This window comes from Callorhinus ursinus, unplaced genomic scaffold, assembly GCF_003265705.2.
Source record: "Callorhinus ursinus isolate GAN/ISIS: 27379988/994484 unplaced genomic scaffold, GSC_fseal_2.0 scaffold2, whole genome shotgun sequence".
Classification (NCBI taxonomy): Eukaryota; Metazoa; Chordata; class Mammalia; order Carnivora; family Otariidae; genus Callorhinus; species Callorhinus ursinus.
In genome coordinates this window covers 91,169,381-91,188,115 of record NW_027397064.1, presented here as the reverse complement: position 1 = coordinate 91,188,115, position 18,735 = coordinate 91,169,381, and the positions used below count along the sequence as shown (strand labels likewise).

At 37.1% G+C, this 18,735-nt stretch overlaps 1 protein-coding gene across 1 annotated transcript in view; it reads right to left on the bottom strand.

The window, feature by feature from the left end:
* Positions 1-18,735, bottom strand: part of MCM6 (minichromosome maintenance complex component 6) — a 33,285-nt gene that overhangs the window by 5,468 nt on the left and 9,082 nt on the right. Inside the window, exons 7-15 of the mRNA XM_025856736.2 lie at positions 17,665-17,815; positions 15,088-15,229; positions 9,919-10,060; positions 9,112-9,219; positions 7,941-8,096; positions 5,693-5,821; positions 3,623-3,784; positions 1,836-1,971; positions 915-1,070 (exon numbers count right to left, since the gene is read on the bottom strand). Coding sequence (XP_025712521.1) covers positions 915-1,070; positions 1,836-1,971; positions 3,623-3,784; positions 5,693-5,821; positions 7,941-8,096; positions 9,112-9,219; positions 9,919-10,060; positions 15,088-15,229; positions 17,665-17,815 — 1,282 coding nt within the window. The remainder of the gene's footprint in view (positions 1-914; positions 1,071-1,835; positions 1,972-3,622; positions 3,785-5,692; positions 5,822-7,940; positions 8,097-9,111; positions 9,220-9,918; positions 10,061-15,087; positions 15,230-17,664; positions 17,816-18,735) is intronic.

Here is an 18,735-nt window from a genome sequence, read left to right as displayed (position 1 = left end):
AAAATTCAGTTGCATGATAAAGAGAAAAATGAAATACAATGTGAACACAAGAACATGTGAGCTCCCAAATGTTTTTCTGTGAGAAGAGGGTGGGGCTAAAACCTGTCTGTCCTAGTGGCCTCTTTAGTGCCTTCTCTCCTTCCTCCCCCTGGCCTACAGTTCCAAGGAAACAGGGGAAAAACTACAGGGCTGAAATCTTTAGTAAGCTAAGACAATCTCTACCGTTCTCTTCTTCCATCACAGACAGGACACTGTGATGAGAGAATATGTCTGGAAGCCAGCATTTGGGGACTTTTAAATAAGAACTACCTGATGGCTAACCACCAAATGTGAAATTTAAGTTCGACCCCTTGATTTCATCATTTTTCCTTCTGCCTTGTGGTTAACTATAGGCATGTTAGAATAGCACAGTAAATCAGTCAAGGTAGGAAGTGTACTAGTGTCCAGATATCACACTTTAGACCTATGGAGAAATGAGGATTTTACTTCATTTTTAGTACAGAATAACCTGGGCTAATGCGGTCCTTTCAGTTCAATTACTTGGCTATGAAATATAAATAACCTAGAGTCCATCCATTTGAAGTAAAGCTATTCTAAGGAACAGTGATTTTGCATCTGCATAAACATTTGCTAAGTGCTTCTTTACATATTATCAGATCCCAACTTCTGCTTCTCAAAAACATTAAAATAGGCAAAGGACATTAAACAAATGACCTTTGTCTGACAATGAACTTACGGGTAAATGTCCAGACTGTCAGCTACACTGATATCCCAAAGACTTTCTTTGCCAAAGCGAACTTGTGTAACATTTATTATCTCTTCTGACAAAACAGAATCTTTAGCAACAGAAGTGGTTTATGCAAATACAACTTACATAATGACTGAGCATGTGCGCACACTAGGTACAGCCTTACCTTCCTCCATCTTTCTGAGGTGAAGTACAATAAGGTTGGAGATTCGGCAGTACTCGGGGAAGCTCAGCCTTAAGGAGGCTTTAGGAACCAAATCTTGGTTTATGTCTTCACTGTGGCCATTGATTCCATTCACAGGAGCAGGGCTGTCAACATGACCTACGTAAAATATCAACCATCTGAATCTTGTTTTTGTGCCTCCAATACTCCCCTATCAAATGTTTGTAAGTATACTACTTCTATTTTAATACTAACTTCTAAATAAACATTTAGTTATACTCGGTATTTAGTAATTTTACAAATAAATTAGAAGCAAATTTGTAAATGCTACTAGTGAAGACAAAAACTAATTTGGAAGCGGGTGCTTGGGTGGCTCAGTTGGTTAAAGGTCTGACTCTTGATTTTGGCTCAAGTCAGGACCTCAGGGTTGTGAGATGGAGCCCCACGAAGGACTCCATGTGTGGAGCCTCCCTAAGATTCTCTCTGCCTCTTGTCCCTCCTTGTGTGAGTGCACTCTCTCTCTCAAAACAACAAACCCAAAAAAACCTAAAGTGGAAGGAATGGGAAGGATGGCAGATAAAAAGATTTCATGATCTAAAAGTTCATTTGCAATATTATACGCACAATTTAAAAATCTGGTATTTGTCTGGAACATGTGTTTAATTCAAAAGCAAAATAATGATAAATAAGGCCGGGGAATTAGGTCCACTCTCGCCATTTTGGTATATTTTCTTTCAGTCTTTCAAGCATATATATTTTATATTAACTATTTAATTGTATTTTACTTTGTAAATAGTACAATTCAATATCCATTTTTTCCCTTTTGCTATACAGACTTCAAAACTATCAACAAGTACACTTTTACCGTAACATCTCAGAGAACATTTTGGTCCCTAACTCCAGAACAGTAAACAATTGTCTCACCATTGATGCCATCTGGGCCCTCATCTACCTCCATCTGGGCCTCTTCTTCTTGATCTAGATTAACATCAGGTGTTTCTACACGGATGATTGACTTATTCAGTAGCCTGAAAGCTTCCTTCACATGTTTAGGCTGGACCTAAACCAATCAAGATGAAGTAAATCAGAAAGTCAGTGTTCTTGATATACCACACAGATTTTCTCCATACCAAATCACAGTGGCATTTTAGTTTTCTCACACACACATAGAATATGAGTTAACACCATAAATTCACCAGAATGGCTTATAAGGACCAATAATATATAGTACTGGAAAGAATGTAAAACAACTTTCATTCACTGCTGGTAGGAATATAAATTGATACAACCACTATGGAAAAGCATTTTGGCAGTCTTTACTGAACTGAACACACCTACAACCTATGACAACAATTCCACTTCTAGGTGTATACCCAACAGAAATGTACACACACATATATACCATACAGACCAAAAGACATGTATATCCCATTAGAACCCAAACTGGAAACTTTCCAAATATCCATTAACAGAAGAGGTGAATCATTATGATATATTGACAGAATATTACAAAGCAATGAAAACAGGCAAACTATTGCTACACAAAGCCTAGATGATATCTTATAGTGTTAATGCTGTATAAAAGAAACCAGACACAAGGGGGGACATATTATATGACAACGCTTATATAAAGTAATGGTTATCCTTAAATCCTCACATATATGGTCAAATTATTTTTGACAAGGGTGTCAAGACCACTCCTTGGGGAAAGCATAGTCTCTTCAACAAATGGTACTGTGGAAACTGGGTATCTTATATAAAAGAATGAAGTTAGACCCCTGCCTTACATCATATACAAAATTAACTCAAAATAGACTGAAGATCTAAAACTATAAAACTTTTTTAAGAAAACACAGGAAAAAAGCCTCAGGACATTGGATTTGAGAATGGTGTCAAAAGCATAGGCAACAAAAGGAAAAATGACAAATGAAACAGTATACAATTCCAAAAAACTTCTGAGCATTAGGGTAATCAACAGAGTAAAAAAGGCAACCTACAGAATGGGATAAAGTATCTGCACGTTATATATCTAATAAGGGATTAATATCCAAAACATATAAATTCCCATGTTCATCACAGCATTATTCACAACAGCCAAGAGGTGGAAATGACCCAAATGTCCACTGATGGATCAATGGGTAAATAAAATGTGGTACACAGTATCTCCCCTTATTCTCAGGGATTGTGTTCCAAGACCCCCAGTGGATGCCTAAACTGCAGATAGTACTTAACCTTACATAAACTGTTTTTTCCTATTCATACATACCTATGATAAAGTTTAATTTATCAATTAGGTACAGTAAGTGCTTAACAATAACTAATAATAAAATGGAACAATTACAACAATATACTGTAATAAAAGTTACGTGAATGTGGTCTCTTTCAAAATAACTTATTATATTGTACTCACCCTTCTTGTGATGTGATGATGTAGCTTTAGGCTACTACTGACTTTCTCACAATACTTCAGGAGGATCATCTACCTCTTAATGGTAACTCACCTCTATATGTACTCTATAATCTGTGACATGATTATTTCATCATATTAATCTAACTATATTTAATAAATGTTTACCAGCAACCTTCAAGGGACAAATCCTAGCATCGTGTACCCTATGAGCACTCAATTGTCATACCAAAGATAAAAACATGCTTATAAACCAACAAATCAATTGCTCTTTCCTCCTGTTATGTTAAAGTGACTTTGATACCTCGTCACAGCAGTGCATTCGAGCCATTGCTTCAGAGAGACGGATCATACTCTCGAGTTGTCGTACTGTAATCCTCCATGAAGACTTGGTTACCCCAGAGCCATCCCTCTGGCGGAGACGTTTATACTGTTCCACAATGAAGTCCTCTGACTCTTTAGAAATCTGTTTCAGAACATCACCGAAGTCAGAGCTTTTCTACTTGATGGGAGCTGCATTAAACATTAAGTTTAAGAGCCTTCCAGGTAGAGACACTCTGGGGAACTGTAAGGGTCAAAACTCTGTAGTCAACAAAGAATTAACACTGAAATGCATTTCAAAAGAAATTAAACTGGGGTGCCTGGGTGGCTCAGTTGGTTAAGGGACTGCCTTTGGCTTAGGTCATGTTCCTAAGGTCCTGGGATTGAGCCCCACATCAGGCTCCCTGCTCAGCGGGGCGCCTGCTTCTCCCTCTCCTTCTGTTGCTCCCCCTGCCTGTGCTCTCCTGCTCTCTAATTAAATAAAATCTTAAAAAAAAACCCAACAAAAAACACTAAACTAAGGACGCCTATGAATTTCATATACTGATTTTGTCAACAGGAATACAGCAGGGTAGTTAAGCAAATGCCATTTCTAAAAGACACAGAACAAGCTAAAGCAGTGGAATAGGATGTAATGCCTTTTAAACCCAAGATGCCAAAGCTCATTAAAAAAATTAATGCTCAAACTATTCTTGAAACTCAGTTAATTAACTTATGCTGTCTTAAAAGGAGAGGTCTACACACACACACACCCAGCTATTTCAGTAAACCTTATTATTTGTTGAATAATAACAACAAAGTGAGAATACTAAAAAGAATACTCAGTTTTTCAGAGCGAGGAACTCAGCCCATTAAGGAAGGCTGCCAAGGTCACAGGACAGGTACACAGTCATAGAGAACAAAAGCCTCCTTAAACATACGTGACCAATACCCCTTAGTTTTAAATGCCTCATTAAGCTTCTTTCAGGACAATGAGAATCAAATCCCAATTTTATGGATAATCAGTGAAGGTGATAGATAATTAAAATCTAAGGGCAACTCCCAAAAGTTGAGCCAGACAATAGTGTAAAAACCTCACCCAGAATCAATTTTTTTTTTTTTTTGGTATTCTATTTTAGGAAAATGTTAAACAAAACAAATGGATTACGAAGTTTACTTTAAAAATAAATGTCCTGGATCCAGTACAGATTCAATTAAATGAACTACATTAATTATTGTAAAATATTAAGCCATGTTCATCACAATGACCTAAAGGAATCCAAATTTTTCCTTAAAGATTCCAGAACATTCAGTAGACTACTGATTTGAGCTCATATAATTTTAAGATTCTTAGGAATAATGGTTGAAATAAAAATATGTCTGATTTTATTTGGTTATCCAAAATTCTTCACCCATAAAAATCTTTTTATTAGTACCCAACAAGTAAAAGAAAATTATTCACATTTTTATTTTTTTATTTATTTCTTTTAAAGATTTTATTTATGTGTTCATGAGAGACAGAGAGAGAGAGAGAGAGAGAGAGAGAAAGAGAAGTGGAGGGAGAAGCAAGCTCCCAAGGAGCAGGGAGCCCGATATGGGACTGGATCCCAGGACCCTGGGATCATGACCTGAGCTGAAGGCAGACGCATTAACCATCTGAGCCACCCAGGTGCCCAAAATTATTCACATTTTTGGAAAATTTCCTCTTCCCAATTTTCTGAAGAAACATTGTTCTCAAAAAAGAAAACCTCAGGGCGCCTGGGTGGCTCAGTTGGTTAAGCAACTGCCTTCGGCTCAGGTCATGATCCTGGAGTTCCCTGGATCGAGTCCCACATCGGGCTCCCTGCTCAGCGGGGAGTCTGCTTCTCTCTCTGACCCTCCCCCGTCTCATGTGCTCTCTCTCTCAAATAAATAAAATCTTTAAAAAAAAAAAAAAGAAAACCTCAGAAAAACAAACAAAAAACCCCCAAAAAACAAAAAAAAACCCCAAACAAGTATAGGTTCAGTTAATTTCCACAGAATCCTTTTTAATGCCATCTTCAATGCCCTATTCCAGTACAAAAGGGCAAGTTACCTTGGGTTTAAACTGTCTTGCAAAGAGAAGATACCTCCTGATATCGTCAAGGGAATAGACACGATCAATGGAATCCTCAATTCTTGAATGCAAGTCTACTATACGTCTGGCAATAGCATAATCTGTAACCTAATTCAAAAGAAGAAAATCACTTTGGTCAGTCACAATAATATCCACTCCAGATTACCCCTGGCATTACAAAATTATTTATAGCTAAGAACAAGTTCTAATATGCCAATAAAAGCTGTATCAATGGGTACCAAGTTTCTGAGCAAAATTTGGTAACAGTTTCATTTAAAATCAGAAGTTCTTTTTTTTTTTTTTAAAGATTTTTATTTATTTATTTGACAGAGAGAAACAGCGAGAGAGGGAACACAAGCAGGGGGAGTGTGAGAGGGAGAAGCAGGCTTCCCGCAGAGCAGGAAGCCCGATGTGGGGCTTGATCCCAGGACCATGGGATCATGACCTGAGCCGAAGGCAGACGCTTAACGACTGAGCCACCCAGGCGCCCCTAAAATCAAAAGTTTAATGCATACCTTTGCCCCACGCTAAGAATATTCCTGAAGAAATTAACGGACTTTAAGAACACCAGAATTAAGATTTCTAAGGTGCTCCGTATATGCCAGGCACTGTTGCCTTAAGTGTGTCTAGAAGCATTTAACTCATGCAACCCTCACAAAAATCTTATTAGGTAGGTAATATTATCCCTATTTTACAGATTAGTAAATTGAGGCCCAGAGAGGTAAAGCAGCTTTTCTGACATCACAATACATAATGGAGCCAGGATTTGAACAGTCTAGCTTCAGAGTCCATGCTCTTAGCCACAATATTATATTGCCACTTGTGAATATATGAAGATAATCAAAGAATTGTTATTCACATTGAAAAAAAAGATGCCTAGGTGGCTCAGTCAGTTAAGTGGCTGCCTGCCACTCCTCCCTGCATATGCTCTCTTTCTGACAAATAAATGAATAAAATCTTAAAAAAAAACCCACACACTAAAAATAAACAATTTTCTCTCCTATAGTACAAAAAAACCATAGATAGAGAAATGTTAATATGTGAATAAAGGGTACAGGGGTGCTACATGCACTATTCTATTTCTTGCAACTTTTCTGTCAGTTTGAAATTATTTCCAATTAAAAAGTTTAAAAACTAAATTAAAGAATCACACACAGGGGCACCTGGGTGGCTCAGTCGGTTAAGTGGCTGCCTTCGGCTCAGGTCATGATCCCATGGTCCTGGGATCAAGCCCCACATAGGGCTCTCTGCTCAGCAGGGAGCCTGCTTCTCCCTCTCCCTCTGCCTACCACTCTGCCTATTTGTGCTCTGTCAAATAAATAAATAAATAAAATCTTTAAAGCATCACACACAAACACAAATACATGAAAATCAGACAACTCCAAGCTATGAGGATGGAGATAGGGAAGGGGGAGGGCTGGGTTAAATATTTATATGGATTTGTGAAGGGAAAAAACAAAACATAAAAAACTAAAAATCCCCAAACATTCACATAATGGAAGGCAGCTTTTATTTAGATAATAAAGTTTCGCTATAAGCAAGGGGTAATCGTTTTGTCTAATGTAATGTAGGACTTTCATGCTCAGCAATTAACAGTATAGCCTAGAATGTTAGCTTCCATATAGTGTCATTTTGTACTTCTGTGCACATCTGAGCTGTGCAATGTGGCTGAATATTTAAGTCTAGGTATAAATAACTTTAATAACATGTTAGAATCCAAGTAAATCTACAAGCTTATAGTTAACCTTAGAACTGTTATATGATTAGGAAAAAGTGTGATATACATTCAACAACTGGATGGGAAGATATAGGAAGATAAATGACTCATGATTTGGTGGAAAAAAACCAATTTTTTCCAAGTTTACTAAAAAACAAACAAAAAACAACACCCAACAACAAAAAAAAATTCCTGTAAAAATCTTTAATAAGAGTATGGCTGGGAGTTAACCATAATGTTTCCTTTTATCTCTTCAGAATTAAGAAAACAGTAACAAAAACAACAAAAAACTCAATATTCCTCAGCACAATTAAGTGGAACCGGCAATTAAAGTGACTTTATTTTGATTTTCTTAATAAACCTTTTGCTCCATCTTATGCCATTCTGAGAGAAATGAAAGTGCGAACACATGCACCAGCCATTCAAGAGTATATCCTACGTTCTTGTCTCCTTCAGTTACTCAAATTGGAAATAACAAAGGAAGCCAAATGTGACAGTTCACACAGTTACCTCATTACATTCATCCACAAGTATAAAGAAGAGATCAAATCGGGACATGATGGGAGCTGACAAATTTATATTTTGTTTCAAAGATTTTGATCTGTCATAGTGTCCACTGATTGGGTTTGCTGCTGCCAAAATGGACGTCCTGGCATTCAGAGTAGCCTGACCATAAAAGAAATCATTGTTACAGGTTTAAAAAGACATCTGGAATGGTCAATAAACATAGGACAAAATGCTCACTCTTACTCATAATTAACTAAATGCAAACCAAAATATTAAGGCATCATTTTTCACCTACTGAATCATCAAAATTAAAGTCTGGTAATGTATAGCAAACAGGCACTCCCATATTAATGGTGGGGTATGACCCACATTTTTTAAGCCAGCAATTTGTTAGGAATTTATCTTGCAGGTAGGTACAGGAAGATGCATGTTCAAGGATATTTACTACAATATGGCTTGTAATCAAAAGGCTGAAAATGACCAAATGTCATTCTATGGGTGTCTAATGAGCCAAACTGGGGGACACAAGACTTGAAAACCATGTGGTAAAATAAATACTAAAATGGATCTAATGTGTGCTGGTATAGAAAGATTCCCAAAACAAAATTATGAAGTTAAATGAGAAAAGAACTAACTTATATGTATTGTGCTTACTTATATATGAAAAATTTCTAAAAGGGCCATAACTTCTGAACATCTATTGGTGATAGGAGTTGCAGGGGAAGATTTCACCTTTTAATTTATATTTTATTCTACTGCTTAAATTTTCCTTACCTATTTGAATGCGTTACTTTTATTTAAAAAGTTTGGTTTCTCTCTAATGTTGGTTACAATACTGTACTTATTTTCATTTAAATAATCTTTTGACTCTGATTATTTTTTGTTACAACTTGAAGCACACATTATCAAAGAATATAGAAGCTTGGCGGCAATTCTGAGAAGTGAAATGCTAAAAATTTTACCAATACTTTCTCTATTTTCTGTCAGAGCAATACATTTTCTAAGTACCCTAGAAAGCGCCTATAATTTGGATTAATAATGCTCAGGGCTATGTTTCCCACTTTAATGATCAGCATTTCATGTTGAAATAATGCATTTTATCCAACGTCTCTAGAGCTACACTAATCTTTAAGGCTAAGGCATGATGCAGCAGAACAGAAGTGAACATACATACCTTCACTCCTGCTTTAGTGATAGAGATGGTCTGCTGTTCCATAGCCTCGTGAATAGCAACTTGATCCCGCACATCCATCTTATCAAATTCATCAATACAACATACACCCTTGTAATCAAACAAAGTAGCATAAGAAACTGTCTTTGAGATGTCAAATGCCAAGTATAAACTCAAGTTTGCTACTACAGAGATCTTTTCATTCTCTAAATAACTCTAAGGTAGGTAACTAAGCAATCTTAATTTCCCCTACTAGATAGAGTAGGATAGTTCGACAGATTCCAGAGCTAGAAGGAACCATGTATGTTGACTCATTTTAAACCAAGAGCAAGATTAAAAACATACAGTTACTGCATCCTTATTCAACATCAGAACTTTGTGTAAATCTCTAGGTCAAATATTCTGGGTCACCTTGGCATTCATTTTAGGCTGGGGTAGTGAAGGGTAAAGTTGGAACAACATTTATAAACATATAGCTACAGCTTATATGCCTTCACAGATCTAACAGATCTATGTCAAATACATGTAAAATGCAAGAGACATACTCATAGAGGTGTCATGGTCTGGAAAGGAACAAATGCTGGGAACTACTAGTCACAGCAAACACACGCTCAGGGCAGGCGATACATTCTAGAGAAGCTCAGAAAGCAATTAATGATGACTATCTCAAATTCTAAGTTAATAAAACTATGAATTATTTACTAAAAATGGGTTTTTTTAAAAGGCTATCTCTTTAATAGAAATTTATAGGCCTTTTTGATACAGTAGGGGCTGTTCTGATTTCTTTAGTAAAGTATAAAATGTTCTTACATTATCAGCCAACATCAAAGCTCCAGCTTCAATGACAAATTCATGAGATTCTTCATCTCTTACAACAGCTGCTGTTAAGCCAGCAGCACTGGATGCTTTGCCACTGGTGTAGACAGCTCTGGGGCTGAACTCCTCCACGTGCCTGCTCAACATTATCATATTCATTACCAAATGGCTACAAAAGCATCCTTTCTAGAAATGTCAGTTGACAGGGCTTATGTCAATCAAAAATTGAAATTTCTTAAAGAACATCTGAGAGAGGTATTAAACATAAGCACTTCATAAAGACACATGTCACAGACTAAACAGAAAGCCTTTTATCTCCTTTGGCCTTTTAAATCAACTTAAATCCATTCCTGTCAAATGGAAGATGAAGTTCATACATGACAAGAACATCATTTTATTTTATTTTTTATTATGTTATGTTAATCACCATACATTACATCATTAGTATTTGATGTAGTGTTCCATGATTGCTCGTGTATAACACCCAGTGCTCCATGCAGTACGTGCCCTCCTTAATACCCATCACCAGGCTAACCCATCCCTCCACCCCCTCCCCTCTAGAACCCTCAGTTTGTTTTTCAGAGTCCATAGTCTCTCATGGTCTGTCTCCCCCGACAAGAACATCATTTTAAAGAAGTGTTTAATAATTAAGTTTGGCAACAATGATCTATTAGAAGGCCTTGCACTTAAAAAACATGACAAAACTGTATCTGAGATTTATTCCAAAATAATAGGTTAGTTTAAGATCTAAACATTGATAATATGCCATAGCAACAGAATAAAGGATAAGAACCATCTCGATAGATGCAGAAAAAGCATGTGACAAAATCCAACACCCTTTTATGATAAAAAGTCAACAAACTAGAAATATAAGAGAACTGCCCACAACTTAATAAAGGTATCTATGAAATCCCACAGCTAACATCATAACTTAATGGTAATAGGCTGAATGCTTTCTCCCTAAGTTCAGGAACAAGATACAGATGTTTGCTCTTGTCATTTCTGTGCAACATTATACTGAAAAGTCTAGCCAGGGCAATTGGGGAAGAAAAACAAAAAGGCACCTATATTTAAAAGGAAGAACTGTCACTATTCCCAGATAACATGACCTTATAGTTAGAAAATCCTATGGAATCCACTAAAACAGAATAAATGAGTGATTGCAAGGTTGCAAGGTAAAAGATCAACAATCTATTATATTTCTATACACCTGCAATGAACAAGTCAAAAATGAAAATAAGAAAACAGTTCTATTTACAATAGCATGAAAAAGAATAAAACACTTATGAACAAATTTAAGAAGCACAAGCTTATACTGTGAAAACTACAAAACACTGTTGAAAAAAATTAAAAACCTAAATAAATGCAAAGATATCCCATGTTCATGGATCAGAAGACTTAAAATTGTTAAAAAGATAATATACCTCAAATTGATCTACACATTAATGCAATCTCTATTAGCATCACAACTCGCTTCTTTGTAGAAACTGACAAAACAGATCCTAAAATTCATGTAGGGGACACCTGGGTGTCTCAGCTGGTTGGATGTTCGATTCTTGATTTCAGCTTGGATCATGATCTCAGGGTTGTGAGATCGAGCCCCACATTGGGCTCCACTCTGGATGTGAAGCCTGCTTGGGATTCTCTTTCTCCCTCTCCCTCTGCTCCTCCCCCTGCCACTCAAGTGCGCTCTCTCTAAAATAAACTAAAAAATAAAAAATAAAATAATAAAATTCATGTGAAAACTCAAGGTACCCAGAATAGCCAAAACAATCTGGAAAAAGAAGAGTCGGATGACTCACATTTCTGATTTTAAAACTTACTACAAAACTATAATAATCAAGATAGTGTGGTATTGGCCTAAGGACAGACATCGAGATTATGAAATATAACTGAGAGTCCAGAAATAAACCCTGACACTTACAGTCAACTGATTTTCAACAAAGGTACCAAAAACAATTCAACAGGCTGAAAGAATAGTCTTGGCATTCAAATAACTGGATATCCACAGGCAAAAGAATAAAGTTGGACCCCTACCTCATACTATGTAAAAAATTAACTCAAAATGGATCAAGGACCTTATTTACTTATTTATTTGAGAGAGAGACAGAGAGAGAGAGAGAGAGAGAAAACACTAGTGGGGGGAGGAGAAGAGGGAGAGGGAGAAGCAGACTCCCCGCTGAGCACAGAGCCCGATGTGGGGCTGGATCCCAGGACTCCAGGACCATGACCTGAGACAACTGCAGATGCTTAACCAACTGAGCCACCCAGGCGCCCCAAGGACCTAAATTTTAAAAGCTAAAATTAACCCAAAGAATTGCAAGAAGAGACTTGAACATATACTTGCACATCAATGTTCACAGCAGCATTATTCACAATAGCCCAAAGGTGGAAACCCAAATGTCTATCAATGGATGAACAGATAAAACAAAAGGTGGTTAAGTCCATACAATCGATTCTTATTCACTCTTTAAAAGAAAGGAATTCTAAGATATTCTACAACATGGATGACCCCTCAAATATTATGCTAAGTAAAATAAACCAGTCACAAAAGGACAAATACTGTATGATTCCATGTATATGAGCGACCTAGAATAATCAAATTTAGAGACAGAAAGTAGGATGGTGGTTGCTAGGGGCTGGGACAGGGGTAAATGTGAAGTTACTGTTTTAATGCAGAGACTTTCAGTTTGGGAGATGAAGGAGTTCTGAAGATGGATGGTGGTGATGACTGCACAATTTGAATGTACTTAATGTCACTGAAATGTACATATAAAAATGTTTAAAATGGTAAATGTGATGTGTATTTTACAATTAAAAAAATGGTGAAAACTTATATGCTAATGTTCATAGCAGCACTGCTTAAAAAAGCCAAAGTAAAAACAATCCAAATGCCCATTAACTGATAAATAGACAATTAAATGTGGTAAATACATATGACAGAATATTAGGTAATAAAAGGATATGAAGTACTGGCATGCTCCAACATGGCTGAACCTTGAACACATTATGCTAAGTAGAAGCCAGTCACAATGAATCACATAGTATATGATTCCATTTACAGGAAATGTCCAGATAGAGACTCAAACATGGATTAGTGTTTGCCTATGGCCAGTGGGGAGAATAAAGACTGCTAGTGGGTACGGGATTTCTTTTTGGGTAATGAAAATGTTGTAAACTTAGTTTGGTGATGGTCATACAACACTGTGAATATACTAAAACCACTGAACTGTATACTTTGAAGAGGTGAATTTTATGATATGGAAATTATATTGCCATAAAGATGCTAAAAGATATAAATAGAATAAAGGCTATTTCTAAGAATTGTGTACAATTCTGTAACCAACAGCAACACTGTGGCACATCTTTTTGTGGTGGTGGAGGGAAGGTGGGAACAGAGGAAGTGAAGAAAGAAGAATCCCCCCCCTCCTTTTTAAAGATTTTATTTATTTGACATACAGAGAAAGAAAGAACGCAAACATAAGCAGGGGGAGCAGCAAAGGGAGAGGCAGGCTCCCTGCTGGGCAGGACCCTGGGATCATGACCTGAACCGAAGGCAGACACGTAACAGACTGAGCCACCCAGGCACCCCAGACGAATTCCTTTCAACCCAGGACTATTTTCAAATCTAAAGCCTAGTCCTTGATATATGTGAAGGAAATAATATTTACTTATAAAATTCCAAACTAAAAATGTTCTCTGTTCTAGAACAGTGCCATTTTACAAATTTCCCAAACAAATAAAGGGAAAGCAGCTTGATACGATATGAAGAGCACAAGCTTCACAGTCAGATACATCCGAATTCTAATATTCATGATTCAGCAGTCACTTGTTAGCTATGAGAAGTGGGTAATTTACTAAGTTTCAGAGAAGTTTTGTTTGCCTCCCCACAAAAAGATGATTATTTTACATGCCTGTCTGGGTGCTGCTAGGACAAGATGCATATACATATACAGCACCAAGAACACAGCAGGTGTTTCAAAACTGGTTGCTATTATTTTGACCTCAAAGTTTCTTAAAGTTTGAAAGTAAGCAAGTATTTGCTATAGCTTCTAAAAATAAGCAAAACTGCTAAAATAGTACACATGCTGATAAGGTTAGCATAACGTGTCTCATCCTTATTGCACTGCTATTGGAAAGCAGCGTCCTAGTTAAAAACCTTAAAAATGGGGGCGCCTGGGTGGCTCAGTCGTTAGGCGTCTGCCTTCGGCTCAGATCATGATCTCAGGGTCCTGGGATCGAGCCCCGCATCGGGCTCCCTGCTCCGTGGGAAGCCTGCTTCTCCCTCTCCCACTCCCCCTGCTTGTGTTCCCTCTCTTGCTGTGTCTCTCTCTGTCAAATAAATAAAATCTTAAAAAAAACAAAAAACAAAAAACAAAAAAAACCTTAAAAATGTTTGTATCCTTAGTCTCAGCAATCCCATGCTTAGGGATTTTCCCAAAGGAAACAAAACAAAATATTTATACAAATCATTATGTTCACTGTATCGATATCCATAATCATTAAAATAAATGAAGACAGGCTAGGAAAATAATTTTTAAGTTATAGTACACCAGTAAAAAATGGTGAAAATAAACATGGAAAAATATTTAGGGCAAATTAAAATTAAAAATTGCTATGCTGGGGCGCCTGGGTGGCTCAGTCGTTAAGCAGAGCCTTCGGCTCACGTCATGATCCCAGGGTCTGGGATCGAGCTCCGCCATCGGGCTCCCTGCTCCATGGGAAGCCTGCTTCTCCCTCTCCCACTCCCCCTGCTTGTGTTCCCTCCCTCGCTGTGTCTCTCTCTGTCAAATAAATAAATGAAATCTTAAAAAAAAAAAAAACAACAAAACAGCTATGCTATGATTTATAACCATGAAAATACATATTCATATATCCAAAGACTTATAAAAAGATTATACAAAGACATTATACAAGGATTAAAAGAATTCTAAATGGGATTGAGATTATAGGCAATTTTTCCCTGTTCTAAAAAATTGTAAAATGTTGTCACATTCTGTTAAACAAATTAAGGTGATTTAATCTAAGCAAGTTATATTTTCAACAGTCACAATCTATACTCCTGCTTTAGTAAAGGCACACTGACTGCATTCTTGACAGCACAGAAACCCTGGAACTATACACACTGTTTTTTCCAATGTACTACCTCAGGCAAACACTTACTTGAGAAACTGGCTCTTAGCTGTACTTGGGTCACCAACAATGCAAACATTTATGTCCCCTCGAAGAGAGGTTCCTTCCCCTGTTGTCTTTGGAACACCACCAAAGAGCATCAGCAAGACACCCCGTTTTACTTCATCATTACCTAAAAAGAAAACACAAGGTATTTTTCAGTATGAGGTTAAACAATTTCACAAGAAACTACAAGGCATGTTTACTAATCAAGAGCCAGGAGAGCTGAAGTGAAGTGTAAGACTGAATAAAAATATCTGGCCTCTAATCTTGGTTCTTGCTTTGTGAACTTAAAGCCACCTAACCACTGTCCCAATTTTCTCACCTATACCACAGATGTCACAAATGGTGATGTTCACCATCCTAAGAGCCTTTCCTTCAAGTCCTACTTCCTCATAAAGCCTTTTCTGATGTAGTACTTCTCAAAATAACTCTATAAATAAACTATGTCCAGCACAGCACACTGCACTTACTAGTTCTAACAGCAGATCTTGCTGTTGTATCGAGAGTTTGAGGAAACAGTCCATGATTTACTTCTTTTGTATCACCAATAGTGAATAGTGCTAAATACAAAAACACTCTAAATGAACTGCTATGGATTAGGTAAGATGCTGAATGTGATTTATGGCTGCTTCTACAAGCTTTTTATGAATCCAATATAAGAAGGAAATGTACAGTAAAAAAACTGGATCTTTAAAAATGTGCAGTTTGGGGCGCCTGGGTGGCTCAGTTGTTAAGCGTCTGCCTTCGGCTCAGGTCATGATCCCAGGATCCTGGGATCGAGCCCTGCATCGGGCTCCCCGCTCCGTGGGAAGCCTGCTTCTCCTTCTCCCACTCCCCCTGCTTGTGTTCCCTCTCTCGCTGTGTCTTTCTCTGTCAAATAAATAAATAAAATCTTTAGAAAAAAAAATGTGCGGTTAAAAAACCATTTTTTTCTGTGCTAATTACTATGACTTTTTGTGAATTCTATCAACTAAGCACTGGGCACATTTACACAAACCATCCCTTAAAGGCAGAAAAAAGAATCCATTCCACAAACAAAACTTCTCTGACTTATGATCTTTGAAACAAATGTGTTGGGAAGCATCATGGTTTTTAAATAGTACGCAATTTCTTTGATTCTTCTCACTTGAAAATGGACCTTAAGTCTTTTCTCTTTAGGAGTGGCTGGCCTTCACATCTTGCTTCTAAAAAATAGCACATGGTGAAGTGAGGGTATGTAATTTCTGAGACTAGGTAGGTCCTGAGAAGCATTTTATTTCCTCCCTGCTTTGCTCTCTTGAATGCATGATCTAGAGGGAGCCAGCTGCCGGTTTGTGAGAACACTAAAACAGCCCTATGGAAGAGAGTTATGTGGCAAGGAATTGAGCTAACAGCTAGCACTAACAGGTAAGTCCTTCAGCCTAGTCAACCTTTCAGATGACTGCAGCCCCAGCTGATATCTTAGCTGCATCCTTGTGAAAGACTGAGTAGGAACCACTCAGCCAGAACCACCCAACTAAGCTTCTCTCAAATCCTGACCCATAGACTGTATGAGACACTATTTGTTGTTTGAAGCCACTAAGTTTTGGGGGTAATTTGTTATGCAGCAATAGATTAATTTCTGGGGGCGGGGGGAATAGAGAGCTAGATCAAAATTTGGACTCCTACTCAATTAAGGGAGGACACTCTAAAATCCATAAAAGATTATTAACCTAAAGGATTTCAGTTCCATTTCACTGGCCAAATATTTAGATAGAAAAAAAAATTACTTTACTTTTAAATAGTTAAAAATATATACCTAAAAGAAATACCCATAACCCCATGAGTTCCTGCCATAACTCCAACTCAGTATGAAAGGATGGAAAAAACAAGGGTAAAGCATGAGGCTTGAAAATTTAGTCATATCCTTCAACACACAAAGGGGATTAAATGATGGTGAGCAACTAGCAACCAAGAGCCAAGGAAACATAAAGAAACCACTGAAAGTATAGACATAGTACATATAACCAAGAAACATCATGAAATCTCCTTCTTGAAAAAAAAAATCAGTATATTAGTCTAATATATTAGAATATACCTAAGTACAGTTCTACCCTAAAGCCAGAAAAAGAAGCCTAAATGAACTTTTTTCTTGAAAAAAAAAAGATGTTAAAATATACATAAAATTTCCTATCATTTCTAAGTGTACAATTCAGCTGAATTAAATACACTATGTTTTATAACCACCACTCTTATCCGTCTCCAGAACTTTTCGTCATCCTCAAGAAAGACTTTATCCATGAAACACTAACTCCCCAGTCCTCCACCCCCCAGGTAACCTCTATTTTGTGTCCCTATGAACTTGCCTATTCTAGGTACTTCATTTTACGTGCAATCATGTAATATCTGTCCTTTTGTTAATGACTTTAATACCCCTTGTAAGTCCACTAAAAAACCTTTTGATCTGATTTATGTGCTGTAAGAAATCACTTATTGCTGTTTTAAAAAAAATTTTAAGTTCCAGTATAGTTAACATAGGTATTCATTGCTATTTCTTAATCATCATTTTGATTTCAAGTTTATGCCACAAATGGAAAGAACTCTTACCATGTATAGTAGGGAACAGGCTGGTACAGAGATTGTGGTACAGATTTTTATCCTGACTCATTTCAAACACTTTCTCCCACTCCTTCACAGTCATTTGGTTCTTAATGCTCTCAGCGGTCTGTTCCTCATCTCGGAGCTCTTTCCCTCCAAACTGAGGGGTGGAGAAGAAAAGAAAATATACTTGCATGGAAACAGTCAAAGTAAAGTGAAACAGAAAGAAAGAGCTTCATTACAAACAAAACAATAGCCTGGGAAGTCAACTTCAGAATCTCTTGACTACAAAGGTTTTCAAAAATATCCCCAAACTTGTAAGGCCTAAGTTAATCAAAATACCGAAGTTTGTCATTTCTCCAGTGAATTGAAAACAAAAAAGCTAACACTGTTTTATATTGCTATCGAAATGAATCTGAATGCTCAAGAGATGAGCCATAATAAAATGTTAATCACTGATACGAACATAAAGTAACATAGTATTATATTCACCCTTCTTCTTCCAATACTGGACTATTTTCCAAACTTTTTCTCACTGCTTTTCCACTAAGGACACAGAATCAAGTTTTACACAACTATTAATACCAGGAATCCATCGCTCACAGAAAGATCAAGTTACTTTAATTCCCAGATTACTAAATTTTTCTATTTGTACTCTCTCCAGGAGCATGACAGAGCAACTGTGTTAATTAAAAAAACAGTAAAATTATACCATGGATAATTTTTATCAATGTTCTTAAGGCTTTGAGCTCTTAAACATGAAAACAGGTTTTTCCTCAAGGTCAGAAACACATGAAAAGATTTGAATCAGGGGTGCCTGGGTTGCTCAGTTGCAACTGCCTTTGGCTCAGGTCATGATCTCGGGATCCTGGGATTGAGCCCCGCATCAGGCTCCCTGCTCAAAGGGAGTCCCTCTCCTTCTGCTGCTTGCTCATGCGAGCTCTCTCACAAATAAAAATCTTAAAAAAAAAAACAAAAAAACCAAACAGCCAAAAAACACAAAAACTACAGAACCCCCCCACCCCACCATTAACACTGACTAGATAACTCAGCATTTTCAGAAGCCTATATTGTTGTGGC